We start from the raw sequence: 16,399 nt of genomic DNA, 5'->3' as shown, positions 1-16,399 counted from the left end.
TTCCTCCCTTGAAGGTTATTAGTGAACCAGATGAGGATTTAACAAATGTGCCTTCTGATTGTTTGACTAGTTTGATCATTATTCATGTTTCAATGTGCTGGGATTGGAAGAATGCACCTTCCGCAGAAGATATGCAATTCTTTCCTGTAATAATAAATTTACCTTCCATGTTAATAATTCCATTTTTGCTTCAAATCTGAGCCTTAGTTTACCCAGGCTTCTCCATTATTAATGGATTGCAAAGTCCAAATGGATTGAACAGCTTTAATGCGACGTCTATGCTGATTAAGAAAAAATGTTTCACATACTGCCTTTTCATAACTCTGCAGTTCTCGCTATGGTAAATGTGCAGGGGTTTAATAGGTGCTGTAGACTCCAGCTCAGAAACCCAATAGAGCTCACATGAGAGTTGTGAATTTTGCTAGCTTCTTATGGCAGGATTTGCTGACCTTGGTACGACAGATGTCAGGTCGATAATACAAATGACAGCCAGGAGTATATAGAAAGTTCAGAGAGGCGGGTTGGGGGTCGGGGGGGGGCGGTGGTGGGGGGGAAACAAAATGAAAGAAGCAAAGAGGGTTTATAAGCCAACATAAAAATGAATCCAGAAGTCTTCTATCGGCATGTAAGTAGAAAAAAGGGTCGTAAGAGGAGGGGTGGGGCCAACTGGGGGCCAAAAAGGGGACATAAGCATGGAGACTGAGACACATGCATCTGTCTTTACCGAGGAAGAAGATACTGCTGAAGTCATAGTAAAAGAGGAAGTAGTTAAAATACTGGATGGCCTCAAAATTGTTAAAGAAGATGTAGTAGAAAGGCTGGCTTTACTTAAGGTTGTTGAGTCACTAGAACCAGATGGGATGCATCCAAGGTTGCTGAGGGAAGTAGGGCTGGAAATTGTGGAGGTCCTGGCCATAATCTTTCAATGCTCCTTTGATTGCTTGGGTTGTGCCCAAGGACTGGAGAATTGCAAATATTATATCCTTGTTCAAAAATGGGTGTAGGAATAAACCCAGCAACTACAGGCCGGTCAGCGGGACTGATAAACTGATGCGAGGTGCCTAATGAACTGAAATGCATGAAGCACCAGCTTCCCATAATGATCAGGCATAGAATCCAGCAGACTGCACGGTCTCTGAGGGTCACAAATTCATCCCAAGTGAGCATGAACTATGTACAAGGCTTGTAACATGCAAATAAATGCTAAAATGAGAGTATTGCTTGACATCGATGCATATGGATAAAGCCACAATTTTAAGTAAATGCATAAACACTCCTGCCTTGTGCCTCCTGGTACCCCCTGCCCCTGTGGCATTCTTATCTGCATGCCCAGTGCTTCCCATGGCCCATGACCAGTGTTCCCTTTTCCCCAATACCAGAAAATTGGCTGGCACTGATGCAACAGTCCTTCATTCCAGATCCAGAATGCCAGAAATTATTTAAAAGAGCTGGCCTCATGTTATTGTCAGGGATTAGCTGATTAATGCTTGGACAACACTGGTGGTACCATATTATTGGCCCTGATAAGTGTTGGGGTTTGTCAATTGCGAACATGTAGTACTGTAATGTCAATTCTCAGCACGTGACATGGCTAGAAACCCTCTCAAGTACAGGCATGTAAGAGTAGAGGTCCTGTCAGCTTTAGCAGGAAGAAAGTACTGAGCCTTGTCAGTTACTTTGCAAAGTAAGTAATGAGCACTGTCAGTTACAAAATTGTGGTATGGACAAGAATTGTCAATTATAAGTACAGAGTGGATAACGAACATTGTCAATCACCAGTAGACAGTAACTGACAAACCTTTTCAATTCCAAGTACAAAGTAAGTCGTTTGTTAGTTATGAGTGAATAACATATTAAAAGACATGATTTTGGCCAGGGTAAAATATGAAACTGCACATTTAGTCCAGGCTTACGTTTTCATCATAAATTATCATCTGTGTTTTAGAATATTTCCTGATCTCTAGTGTTAATCACTTTCCAGATATAATGCCAATGGGGTGGACTTGAACAGGAACTTCCCTGATGCACTGAATGTGGCCCACCATCCTGTGATTCAGAATGAGACTCAAGCTGTGATGAGTTGGTTACAGGACCATCCATTTGTCCTGTCTGGAAGCCTTCATGGAGGAGCATTGGTTGTAAATTATGCTTATGACAACCTACCACCCAGTGAGTTCCAAAAACCAGTGGCATTGTAGGAAGCAACAAGATACCTTCAGCACAGATATATACAGCAAACTAGAATGCACCCGTGCTCGTGTAACCCTCTGAACTGATTAATTATATTATAATTAATATTAATTATAATTTTGCACTGACTGCCGTCAGAGTTCCTATTCTTAAGATCCAAATATGTCCAGTGCACCTTTCCTCCTCTCCGCTGTGTTAATATCAAACTTTATGACAACATGTCCCACTTGCATGCTCATTTTTTCCCTTGGATCCAATCTGTGCGGCTCTTTCCTTTTCCTCTTGTGAACCTGCAGCTTTTAAAACCTACTTTTGGAATTATCTTGTGATTATTATTCATCCACTTTGCCTTTTCTCCTACTTTCCAGCATTTTGGAGCTCTGTGCTGTGGGCCTTGGTTTACCAACAGTTTGTAATACAGTAAAAAATTTGCATATTCCTGCATTTCCTGCAGCACCACCAAGGGTGAGAGGGTGCAATTATTAATGTGATAAGTTTACAAAGGCACACCCATTAGGTATGTGACTGAAGAGATTTTTAAAGGAGGCATTAAAAATAAGAACATGTGACTTTAAAAGTGCAGCCATATTACATTTGTACAGAGATAAAAACAAAAAAAACTGCGGATGCTGGAAATCCAAAACAAAAACAGAATGACCTGGAAAAACTCAGCAGGTCTGGCAGCATCGGCGGAGAAGAAAAGAGTTGACGTTTCGAGTCCTCATGACCCTTCGACGGAACTTGAGTTCCAGTCCAGGAAAGAGCTGAAGTATAAGCTGGTTTAAGGTGTGTGTGTGTGGGGGGGGGCGGCAAACACTAGGAGAGAAATGGAAAGCAATGAAGGTGAACAAGGCAACAGAGAAATCCGGAAATCTTGTCGCAGAGAGGAACAGAACTTCTTCAAGGTAATTCTGTTTTTGTTTTGGATTTCCAGCATCCGCAGCTTTTTTGTTTTTATCTCTGTGTTTAATTGACTGCCACTGCTCTTCAAGAAATGCCTACCTCCTTGAAGAAGTTCTGTTCCTCTCTGCGACAAGATTTCCGGATTTCTCTGTTGCCTTGTTCACCTTCATTGCTTTCCATTTCTCTCCTAGTGTTTGCCGCCCCCCCACACACACACCTTAAACCAGCTTATATTTCAGCTCTTTCCTGGACTGGAACTCAAGTTCTGTGGAAGGGTCATGAGGACTCGAAACATCAACTCTTTTCTTCTCCGCCGATGCTGCCAGACCTGCTGAGTTTTTCCAGGTAATTCTGTTTTTGTTTTACATTTGTACATCCTGGTTCAATGATCTCACTCCAGCCCCTCTTTACCTAAAGATTAGAGGGGTATTCACACACACATGCATGCTCACACTCAAACAAACACATATACTCAAACACACACAAACAAATAGACACAAACGCACACTTTTCAACAGGGAACATTAATAAGTTGTTAATAGTGTAACACTACCATCTAGAAGGATAAGGGCAGCAGATAGATGGGAACTCCACCATCTGGAAGTTCTCCTCCAAGTCACTCACCATCCTGACTTGGAAATATATTGCTGTTCCTTCTCTGTCGCTGGGTCAACATCGTGGAACTCCCTCCCTAACAGCACTGTGGGTGTACCAACACCACATGGACTGCACCAGTTCAAGAAGGCAGCTCACCACCACCTTCTCAAGGGGCAACTAGGGATGGGCAATAAATGCTGGTCCAGCCAGCGAAGCCCACACCCTGTGAATGAATAAAAAAAAGAGCAATATAGGAGCTCTAATGCTATGATAGAATAGATCAACTAACACAGCATACCAGAGTTAGAGAAACACATCCTCTTTATCGCATTAAGCACCAAAACAGCTAGGGTTTACTCACTGATCCACTGGGGACATGAAGGTGATAATAGCATTGTACTTCTGTTACTGAATTTCCCTCACAAAGTGATCAGCCATTTTGATCCTCCCTTGTTGCAAATGACTTATGAGAGCCACTCCACAGAATAATCTAGAATCATCATTCAGTCAGAACATGTGGGGATTTGTATTCTACAGGACTGATCAGGTAAATGTTGAGAGAAACACAGACAGACAATTCTCAATCTGAACATGGCGCTCCACTAAACCAAAACCCAATACCGTTTACTGGAGATCCCAATCCAAGACTAACAATTCAATCCAAAAGCAAACATTCCTAAATTATCCGGTTTGCAACAGTTCTATAGAATGCAGACGGATGCTGCTAGATGCCCCTAGACATAAACTCAAAAAGCACCAGCAAATAGTGCATCAGTATTCTGTAAAAATTGTGGTTTTGTTAAGTGCTTTCAGTCCTTAATTAGATTGAATTGCTCTAGGAATGATAAATGGTTTGTGCAGTTTACTGTGATCTGATCCAAGTACAATTTTGATTCAAGTATAAAATAACTGGGCAAATGAGTTATGGATTTATTGGAATTCAGCTTGTTTATTGTCACTCTGAGTCTCTCAGATGGAAAGGTGAGAGTAGCATGGCTGCTGTCCAATGGGAGCTGATTTGCCTGAGCAATGCAATCAAGGTGAAACAATTTGCAATACAAGTCTAGAAACCACTGTGTGCCATGCTAGAGGAGGAAGGTTAATGAGTTTGCGGAGCTTTACCTAGCTATTTTAGGAGCAATTAACCCAGCCCTGTGACCTCTACCCTGCAGAAAAGAGCAGCAATATCCTGGGAACGCCATCACCTCCACGTCACATGCTATCCTCATTTGACGTACATCAGCTTTCCATCACCTGTGTCAAAATCCAGGCATTCTCTACCTAACACCACCTGTTAAAACAGTGGGTGGGAGGGGTGGTGGTGGGGGGCAGCAGTTCTAGGGGAAGGTCCCTCACCACCTTCAAAGGGCAACTGGGGAATAGGCAATAAATGCCAACCTTGCCAGTGTAAGTCAGATCAGAGAACCCAAAAAAATGTGATATTGATCAATATCTGTTAAAATTATAGAAAATGTAATAACACAAAGCATTCGAAAGCTAATATTATGTACAATAGCTTCTCAGCTATAAGCTCACATGAAAATAAGACAGTCATTTTTCAAGTATCGATTCCATCTGTACAGATTTCAGTCACGACTGCCTAACTACAGGCTGCTGTGAGCACTAGCACTCTCCATATTACAGTACAAAGGGCTGAAGATCAAAAAGAGGTGCATAACTTACGAATACATTACTGTGCACACAAAGGAAATACAGAATAAAGACCCTCAGATCTCTGTCATAATCCCACGTTACTTGCAAAAATTTTGTTCCATAACTCTTAAAACAGCTCTCTATCATTGGGGCAGAGTTTGATCTTGTGTGATGGTGCAAAATGGCTGCTAATGAATCATCAGCTTGTTTTACATTTCTCCCAAGTTTTATTTCCTGATGGGAAATAAAACCCATTCCTTGAATAAAGTAAGAAAGCTCTGTTTGAATTGTTCCGATGGACATTAAGCATCCCATGGCAAAATCCCATGCATTTCAGCCAACATTCGCCTTTCAACCAGCACCATTAGAAACACATAAACTAATCATTGTTACTAGTAAGGTACAAACACGTCTGCTACAATTGCCTATGTAACAATAAGCACGACATTTCAAAGTAATGCACTGTTATGTGAAACATACAAAAAAAATGTCTCAGAGAGATGTGATAAAGTGCTAGCTAAAGATAGGAACAGGCTAGTCAAATGCAGGAGTTAATGTTAACTCTTACTATAATCCCATTTCCCTGCCCTTTTTACCAATAACCGCAAAACTTTCTTCATATCATGGTCATTTTAAGTTAATCTTTTGCCTTGTATATTTCATGCTTTTATATTTTGCTAACCCATCATACATGCGCTCTTCCTCACAGAATTCCAAGACATTCCTTATGAGAATCTTACTGCAGAAGAACAGTACAGCAGATCTCCAGATGACGACATCTTCAGGTGAATTGTTCAGATTTATAATACTGGAAGTTAACTATCTCAGCCAGAGGTGCTCAATTGGATATAGTAGGGTTCCATGAGTTAAGAAAAAATTGAGGCAGACAAACTATGTGGGTTTCACTACTGATCAGTCATGATCCTATTGAATGGTGGAGCAGGCCCGAAGTGTTGAAAGGCTCACTCCTAAATCCTATGTTCCTACTGCTACACAGGACAGCTACATCATCCTGGCATCTATAAATGCACATTTAAACTCACTACCTGGCATCCATAAATGCACATTTAAACTCACTACCATTGTCTGTCCAGAGTTTGAAATTCAGCCTTGCGCAGACTCTACTATGTAATTGAACATACGAATATACACATGAGCATACTCTAGAGTGTTACGTGCAGTTCTGGAATCTGCATTATAGAAAGGATGTGATTGCACTAGAGAGAGTGCAGAGGAGATTTACCAGGATGTTGCCTGGGCTGGAGAGTTTTAATTATGAGGAGAGATTGAATAGACTGGGGTTATTTTCCCTGGAGCAGAGGAGATTGAGGGGGGACATGATTGAGGTGTATAAAATTATGAGGGACATAGATAGGGCAGACAGGTATGAACTTTTCCCCTTGGTGGAGGGATCAATAACCAGAGGGCATAGATTTAAGGTAAGGGACAGGAGGTTTAGAGGGGGTGTGAGAAAGAATTTTTTCACCCAGAAGGTGGTGGGAACCTGGAACTCACTGCCTGAAAGAGTGATAGAAGCAGATACCCTCAATAACATTTAAGAAGTATTTGGATGTTCACTTACGATGCCATGGCATACAAGGCTATGGGCCTAGTGCTGGAAAATGGGATTAGAGTAGTTAGGTACTTGTTTGACTGGTGTGGACTCGATGGGCCAAAGGGCTTTTCTGTGCTATAGACCTCTATGACTCTATATGACTGTATATGAACTAGAAGCAGGTGTAGGCCACTTGGCCCCTCAAGCATCCTCCGCCATTCAATAAGATTATGGCTGATCTGACAGTAACCTCCGTCTACCTCCGGTGATCTTTCACCTCATTGTTTATCAAGAATTTAACTAAATCTGCCTTGAAAACTTCAAAGACTCTGCTCCATTGCCTTTTGAGGAAGGGAGTTCCAAAGACTCACTAACCTCCAAGAGAAAAAAATTCTGCTCATCTTTGTCTTAAATGAGCAAACCCTTACTTTTAAATAGTGACCCTAGTCCTAGATTCTCCACAAGAGGAAACATCTTTTTCACATCCATCCTGTCATGACCTCTCAGAATCTTATATGTTTTAATCAAGTTGCTTCTTACTCTTCTAAACTCCAATGGACACAAGCCTAGCCTGTCCAGTCTTTCCTCATAAAAGAGCCTGCCCTTTCCTGATATTAGTTTAGTAAACCTTCTCTGTACTGCCTCTAATGCATTTACATCCTCCCTTAAATAAGGAGACCAGTACTGTACACAGTAATCCAGATGTGGTCTCATCAGGGTCCTGTACAACTGAAGCATAACCTCCCTACTTTTACATTCAAATCCCCTCGTAATAAACAATAACTTTCTACTAGCTTTCCTAATTACTTGCTGTACCTGATACTAGCCTTCTGTGATTTATGCATTAAGATACCCAGATCCCTCTGGATCTCAGAGCTGTGCAATTTCTCACCATTTAGATAATATGCTTCATTTTTATTTTTCCTCCCAAAAAGGACAATATCACATTTTCCCACACTATACTCCATTTGCCAGATGTTTACCCACTCACTTAACCTACCTGTGTCCCCTTGTAGCCTACTTATGTCCTCTTCACAACTTACTTTCCTATCTATCTTTATATCATCAGCAGATTTAGCATCCATACCTTCAGTTCCTTCATCCAAGTCATTTATATCAATTGTAAAAAGCTGAGGGCTCAGCTCTGATCTCTGTGGCACACCACTTGTTACATCCCACCAACCGGAATAAGAACCATTTATGGCTACCCTCTGTTTCCTGTTAGCTAGCCAATCTTTTATCCATGCTAATATGTTACCCCCTACACTATGAGCTTTTATTTTCTGCAATAACCTTTAATGTGGCAACTTATCAAATGCCTTCTGGAAATCTAAGTACGGTACATCCATCAGTCCAACAGTTTATCCACCACACATCTGACTCCTTCAAAAAAACTCCAATAAATTGGTTAAACATGATTTCCCTTTCACAAAACCATGTTGAGTCTGCCTGATTGCCTTGAATTTTCCTAAGTGTCCTGCCATAACATCTTTAATAATAGCTTCTAACATTTTCCCTATGACAGATGTTAAGCTAACTGGCCTGTGGTTTCCTGCTTTCTGTCTCCTTCCCTTTTTGTATAAAGGAGTTATATTTGCTATTTTCCAATCTAATGGCACCTTCCCCAAATCCTGGGAATTTTGGAAAATTAAAACTAACGCGTCAACTATTTCATTAGTCACTTCTTTTCAGATCCTAGGATAAAGTCCATCAGGACCCGGGAGCTTGCAGCACTTAGCTCCAACAATTTGCTAAGTATGACTTCCCTGGTGATTGTAATTTTCCTGAGTTCCTCCCTCCCTTCCATACCCTGATTTACAGCTATTTCTGGGATGTTACTTGTATCCTGTATAGCGAAGACCAGTGCAGAATACTTGTTCAATTCATCTGCCATTTCCTAATTTTCCATTACTAATTCCCCAGACTCACTTTCTATAGGACCAACATTCACTTTGTTAACTCTTCCTATTTAAGTAACTATAGAAACTCTAACTATCCGCCTTTATATTTCTAACCAGCTTTCTCTCATATTCTCTGTTTTCCATCCTTTTTATTATTTTTGTCATTATTTGCTGTTCTTTATGACCTGTCCAATCTTCTGCCCTGTCACCCGTCTTTATGCAAGTATATGCTTTTTCTTTAAGTTTGGTACCATCTTTAAGTTTTTTAGTTAAACACAGAGGCTGGGTCCTTGCCTTGGAATTTTTCTTTCCTGTTGGAATGTATCTATTTGGTGTAATCTGAAATATCCCTTCAAATGTCTGCCACTACATCTCCAATAACCTAGCCATTAACATAATTTCCCAGTTCACTTTAGATAGCTCTGCTTTCATTCCCACATAATTGCCCTATTTCAGTTTTAAGTCTTGGACCCACTCTTCTCTTCCTTAAACTGAATGTAAAATTCAATCATATTATGATCACTGCTACCTAGGGGTGCCTTCAGTATGGGGTTATCAATTAATCCTAACTCATTCCACAATACCAGATCTAGTGTAGCCTGCTCTCTGGTTGGCTCCAGAAAGTGTTGTCCTAAGGAACTATCCTGAAAACATTCCATGACCTCCTCATCTAGGCTACCTACGCCCATCTGATTTATCCAGTCTATATATAAATTAAAATCCCAAATGATTATCGCTGTACCTTTTTGACAAGCTTCCATTATCTCTTCCTTTATACTCTGTCCTATCATGTAGTTACAATTAGGGGGGGCTGTACACCAGTCCCACAATTGACTTCTTGCCTTTATAATTTCTCATCTCGACCCACACTGCTTCTACATCCTGGTTTCCTGAAATTAGGTCATCCCTCTATACTGTGCTAATATCATCATTCATTAGCAGAGACACTCCTCCACCTTTTCCTAGCTTCCTGTCCTGCCTAAAAATCATGCACTATTCAATTTTCAGATCCCAATCTATGTCATCCTGCAGCCTTGTCTCTGTAATGGCTATCACATCGTACTTATTTAAGATAAATGGGCACTGTCCACCAAAGGCTTCCTTTTATCAAGAGCTACAGCTACTTTCAGAGATCTGAAAGGAAATACCTTGGAGGCAGATCCAGTGTTTATGAACCTATCCATGTGTGCGTTTTGAGCCCTTGGAGCACCAAAGTGAAAAATCCTATCAGGTTACACTGGGTTTACTGCATAGAAACAGGCTATTTGAACCAATTGGTCTATACCATCAGAATTAGATAATAATTACATATTCCTGCCTTCATAAAATATTACACCATTAAACTCACTGAGTTAAAGCATGGAAAGTCTACCTGGTATACATATGGAAATTTTGTGTCCTATGCATGTTATATCTGTTACAGAACGAAACAGATCATTCAGCCCAGCTCTTTGTCAGTGTTTATGGTCCATACGATCCTCCTTCCTTCCCAATTTAACTAACCCCATCAACATCTCTTTCTACTGCTTTCTTCCTCATATGTATATCCAGCTTCCCCTTAAATGCATTTATCCAATCACCTCAACTACTCCATGAGTTCCACATTCTTGCCATCCTTTGGGGGAAACAAGTTCCCCCTGAATTCTCAGTCGGATTGATTAGTGATTGTCTTATGTTTATTCTCTCTAGTTTTGAACTTCCTAATTTTCTACCTTATCAAACCTTTTTGTTAACTTAAAATTTCTATCAGGTCAGCCCTTAGTCTTATCTTTTCTACAGAACAAAGTTCCAGACTGTTCTTTTTTGCACCTTTTTCAATGTTACTATATCCTTTTTATAATGTAGAGACCAGAACTCCAAAAATGGTCCAAGCAAAGTTCAACGCAATTTTAGCATAACAATACAAGTTTTACCTAACGTGTTTCCTCACGATGTTAGCGGAGATATTACCATATTCCCTTTAAATGGATTAACAGAGCAATGGGCAACAAATATCTTTAACAAAAACAAAAATAAAAATACCTGGAAAAACTTAGCAGGTCTGACAGCATCTGCAGAGAGGAACACAGTTAACATTTCGAGTCCGTATGACTCTTCAACAGAACTTAGGGAAAACAGAAGAGAGGTGAAATATAAGCTGGTTTAAGAGGGGGGTGGGAGAGCTGAATACAGGGCCAGTGATAGGTGGAAATTGCCAAAAGATGTCATAGGCAAAAGGACAAAGAGGTGTTGAAGGTGGTGATATTATCTAAGAAATGTGCTAATAGGTGACATTAAGGGTAGAAAGCAGGATGAGCAAAATACAGATAGCCCTAGTGGGGGTGGGGTGGGGGGAAAGGGATCAAAATAGGTTAAAAGGCAGAGATAAAACAATGGATGGAAATACATTTAAAAATAATGGAAATAGGTGGGAAAAGAAAAATCTATATAAATTATTGGAAAAAAGGGGGATCGGAAAGGGGGTGGGGATGGAGGAGAGAGTTCATGATCTAAAATTGTTGAACTCAATATTCAGCCTCGGAAGGCTGTAAAGTGCCTAGTCGGAAGATGAGGTACTGTTCCTTCGGTTTGCTTTGAGCTTCATTGCAACATTGCAGCAGGCAAGGACAGACATGTGGGCATGAAAGCAGAGTGGAGTGTTGAAATGGCAAGCAACAGGGAGGTCTGGGTCATGCTTGCAGACAGACCGAAGGTGTTCCGCAAAGCGGTCACCCAGTCTGCGTTTGGTCTCTCCAGTGTAAAGGAAACCACATTGGGAGCAGTGAATGCAGTAGACTAAACTGAGGGAAGTGCAGGTGAAATGCTGCTTCACTTGAAAGGAGTGTTTGGGTCCTTGGACGGTGAGGAGAGGGGAAGTAAAGGGGCAGGTGTTGCACCTTCTGCAATTGCATGGGAAGGTGCCGTGGGAAGGGGTTGAGGTGTAGGGGGTGATGGAGGAGTGGACCAGTGTGTCCCGGAGGGAACAATCCCTGCGGAATGCCGCCAGGGAGGGTGAAGGGAAGATGTGTTTGGTGGTGGCATTATGCTGGAGCTGGCGGAAATGGTGGAGGATGATCCTTTGGATGCGGAGGCTGGTGGGGTGATAAGTGAGGACAAGGGAGACCCTATCAGGGTTCTGGGAGGGAGAGGAAGGTGTGAGGGTGGATGCGTGGGAGATGGGCCAGACACGGTTGAGGGCCCTGTCAACCACCGTGGGTGGAAAACCTCGGTTAAGGAAGAAGGAAGACATGTCAGAGGAACTGTTAAGCCGTTGCTCATTAATATTACAAGTAGCTGTTTGCAGGTTATAGCTCCTTGTTGCCTGCTTTCTCCTTTTTGTCTGAAACAATTGTAACTGTGTATATAAACACAACTGTTTTAGCTTTGCTTCTGTATACAAAAAAGGCTAGAGATACTTTACCTAAAATTACATTTGTTACATAAAACTGTACATGCTTATGAATATTGGGATGATTAAGTTGACAACAAGGGTGCCATTTCTACTCTGAAATGATTCCTATTAAGGAAATCAACATCTGCTGTAATGTTCCTGCTGGTTCTCTTCCTTCGATTTTATGCATAATGTCCCCAAATTAAATTTTAAATATTGAACAACAGATTGGAGGTTTTCCTCGACCCCCGTGCAATAACTTGATTGAAAAGTTAGAGTGAAGGATGGCAAAATGTCACTAGAAAGCAGGAATGGGCCTTTCGCCCATGTTTGCCATTGGTTTGTGAACTCAGGTTCTCCGTAAAATTGAATTTTAATGAACTACAGTGACGAATGAGCAATCTGGAGTTTTCTTGCTTGTTAAGAACGTATTCAAGTGATTACGCAATCCACTATCACCCTGAAGAGTAATTCACTCTGGGTCTACAGGATAAGAATTATCTTAAACAAGTTGTACAGCTCTGAGTTTTAATGTCGCTGCAGTGCCCTGACTGAAAATTAACCACACTTTTAGCAAAGCACTCTGGAAGATCCAAAGCAAATTTTTGATTCAGTCCTCCCAACCCAAATGGGGCTGTGGTATCGCACTCCGTTAGTGCCGCACATCCTTGCCTGTGGATTGGCAGACCAACAGGGGAGGAATGCCTTGAGGAGAAGTGGGAACAGAAGTGGGAATCAGCAAATATAAAAATAAAAAAACTGCGGATGCTGGAAATTCAAAACAAAAACAGAATTACCTGGAAAAACTCAGCAGGTCTGGCAGCATCAGCGGAGAAGAAAAGAGTTGACGTTTCGAGTCCTCATGACCCTTCGACAGAACTCAGTTCTGTTGAAGGGTCATGAGGACTCAAAACGTTAACTCTTTTCTTCTCCGCCGATGCTGCCAGACCTGCTGAGTTTTAATCAGCAAATATACTTTGGCCAGGATTTCCCGGTCAGCGAGCGGGGGACGGGGCCCGCTCGATGGCACATAAAATGACACAGGATGACTTTGGGCAGAACTCCCGAAGTCACCCCACCTCATTTCAATTTTCAGGTTGGCAGGGGCTCAGCCGAATCAGCTGAATTGGCCAAATAGGCCATTGACAAAGTAATTAACATAATGAGTGGACCTGCCCGTCCAACCTGAAGGTTGGCGGGCAGGCTGGGAGCCCTGGCGGGCATTAGAGAAAGCATGAAACCTCATCCGTGCGCGGGATGAGATTTCATGTAGGTTTTTAAAAATTTAATAAAACTGTAACTGAAAGTGATGGACATTTCCCAACTCATGTGACAGTGTCACATGAGGAAACATGGCAGGGAAATTTTTTTCCCCTGTTTTTAACATTTTTTATTGTGGAGCCGATCTCCCTGAGGCAGCACTTAGCTTCAGGGAGATGAGTGCTCTCTGTCACGCGCATGCGCGAAAGGGCTCACTCTCGGCTGAGGGAATCCCCCATCCCTCCCCGCCACCCGCACAGCTAACGCATAGTGTTTCGTTGTGGACGTCACGCTGGACAGGCCTTAATTGGTCCGCCCATGTAAAATGGGGGCACGCCCCCGATTGGGGTCACCAACCGGAGGTGAGCCTGCTCCTGAACCACCACCCCACCCCCCCACCACCCCCCCAAATGGGGGTGTATTCTGCCCCTTAAATTCTTGCGCTGTTAACTCCAAAATTAAATGTGTTACTCTATGGGTTATCTGAAAAATAATTGAAGCCGCATAAAAGTCTCCAGATCACAGTGTCCAACTTCATAGCAATACCTGAAAGCATTAAGTCATCAAATAGATGCTCATGGCTACCTGCCAGATTTTTTAAAAAAAGAACAGAGTTCCTGCTGAAACTGGTGAACCAATTAACTTATAATTTTATATTCAAAGTAATTAAGCTACTGGGACAGTTAGTGCTAAATAAATTATAATGAGAATAAATCAAAAATTTTTACTGAACATTAATTTTATTGCAGTCTCCAGGGTAACACATTGGGTTTGGAAGTAAACAAATTTGGCTTGTGAGACATGCCAACACTTTAGTAATAGGCCAACCTTGTGTTACTGGGCCCCTTGGCATTGGGTAACTGACTCGAGTCATTAAAGTTAGTTAAAGATGTAGATTGGTGGGGACATGGTAATAGGTGAGCTGAATATGGTACAGGGTAGGATGAGATGGATTTTACAGAGGATGGGAGGTCAGCCAGGAGAGCATTGCGATTGCTATACCTAGAGGTGACAGGGGCATGGATGAGGATTCCCATGGCAGACGGGATGAGGTGGGGAAGAGATGAGCGATGTTATGGACGTAGAAGTAAGCTGTGTTTGTGATGGAGAGAATATGGAGCTGCAACCAGCTTGGGGTCTGTACTTAAATGAGAATGGGCCTGGTGGAACGAGAAGTAATTCTCAAGGACGTAATGAGGTTTGGCTTGGGAAAGTGGAAAGGGAAGTCAGCTAGATGGGTGATCTCACCTTTAGTGACGAACAAGCCCTTGAACTCCTTGCACTTGTAGCTAGAGATGAAGACATAGGGACAGGGAGATCAATAGACAGATGGACAAAAGCATAGATAGATGGAAAGACAGATTCATAGATAGACCAGTGAATATATGGATGGATTCACATAGCAAAACTGAACAAAGCAGTAACTCCACACAGAATTCACATGCTGCATATTGATGCCAATATTTATCCTGAAGACAACAAGTTTTGATATTGTGGAAATAGAGCCTTGAACTTACGCCAGTCTTATCTATAAATATGGAAATGAGCCAATTGTCCTGTTAATTCTTAACAAAATAATCATGAAGAGCATAAAAGCACTGTGGCCTGAATGCCTCATGAAAATGTAAAGAAATTGAATTTCAAACAAACCTAATCTAGATTTTGAGTTCTATCTGCATAATAATAGATTAATTTAATTAGTAATTCATAATACAAATCAGCCTTTGGATCACAGTCCTTTGGCAAGGTTGGCTTGCTTGCTCTGAGTGTACAAGCCACACAGGAGTTTCATAATTGCATTTTAACAGGAGAACTGGCAGGAGGAACTGCATGAAAGCTGTACAAATGGTCCCATTTCCATCCTTCTCTTGAATTGAGGATGGGTCAATTTAATTACAATGTTTGTCACTGGACAGTGGGCAGGGTCAGGATGTTTGTGTATGTGAGATAACAGGAATAAAGCAGGTTAACCTGTTTCTAACTAAAACTTCTATTCCAAATTTGCACAGTGCCATTAGCCATAGCGTTGAGTATTTTAAGAGGTTAAACTGTCTAAAACGCTGGTCAGGCCACAGCTGCTGGAGTATTGTGTGCAGTTCTGGAATCTGCATTATAGGAAGGATGTGATTGCACTAGAGAGAGTGCAGAGGAGATTTACCAGGATGTTGGCTGGGCTGGAGAGTTTTAGTTATAAGGAGAGATTGGATAGACTGTGGTGGAGGGATCAATAATGAGGGGGCATATATTTAAGGTAAGGGACAGGAGGTTTAGAGGGGATGTGAGGAAGAGTTTTTTCATCCAGAGGTTAATGGGAATCTGGAACTCGCTGCCTGAAAGGGTGGTAGAGGCAGAAATTCTCATAACATTTAAGAAGTATTTGGATGTGCACTTGCAATGCCATGGCATACAAGGCTATGGGCCTAGTGCTGGAAAATGGGATTAGAATAGTTAGGTACTTGTTTGACCGGCACAGACTCAATGGGGCAAAGGGTCTTTTTCTGTGCTGTAGACCTCTATGGCTCTATGATCCCATGAAGTTAAAAGAACAGAAAGTGGCAGGACTGAAGCACAGGTGCCATAAAGGATCTCTTTGAGGGTTTATGTTGAGGCATGCCCTTTCTATAATATAGAGGTATTTGAGTGATGTACCTGACTCAGGCCATGTCTAATCTCAGCATATTTAATACTGTAGATCAAGTGTCAAGTAGAAAGTCTTCATCAGCACTGCCATTCCTTATAACAATATGCAGGAATACAATAATATAATAAAAGCAGGAAGAGCCTGAAGTGCTCACCAGGCTTGGCAGCATCTATGGAGGGAGAAATATTAATGGGCGGAATTGTCCCAGCTTTGCACTAAGTGCAGGAGTGGGCAGGTAAAACAATGTTTTATCCGGCGGCCAGGTTGGTGGTTTTTCATGCCATATCATCCCAAACCCGCCACACCACTTATGCATTCCCGGGAAACTT

At 41.8% G+C, this 16,399-nt stretch overlaps 1 protein-coding gene across 1 annotated transcript in view; it reads left to right on the top strand.

Annotated features, from left to right (window-relative positions):
* The window catches only part of LOC121282904 (carboxypeptidase M-like), a 105,410-nt gene extending 103,212 nt beyond the window's left edge, over positions 1-2,198 (top strand). Inside the window, exon 13 of the mRNA XM_041196713.1 lies at positions 1,982-2,198. Within this exon, the coding sequence (XP_041052647.1) occupies positions 1,982-2,198 (217 nt within the window). The remainder of the gene's footprint in view (positions 1-1,981) is intronic.
* Positions 2,199-16,399: the final 14,201 nt, after the last annotated feature.

The sequence above is a fragment of the Carcharodon carcharias genome, chromosome 10 (assembly GCF_017639515.1).
Source record: "Carcharodon carcharias isolate sCarCar2 chromosome 10, sCarCar2.pri, whole genome shotgun sequence".
NCBI classification, from domain to species: domain Eukaryota; kingdom Metazoa; phylum Chordata; class Chondrichthyes; order Lamniformes; family Lamnidae; genus Carcharodon; species Carcharodon carcharias.
The sequence above is the reverse complement of the archived record's forward strand: the minus strand, read 5'-3'. Positions and strand labels throughout refer to the sequence as shown.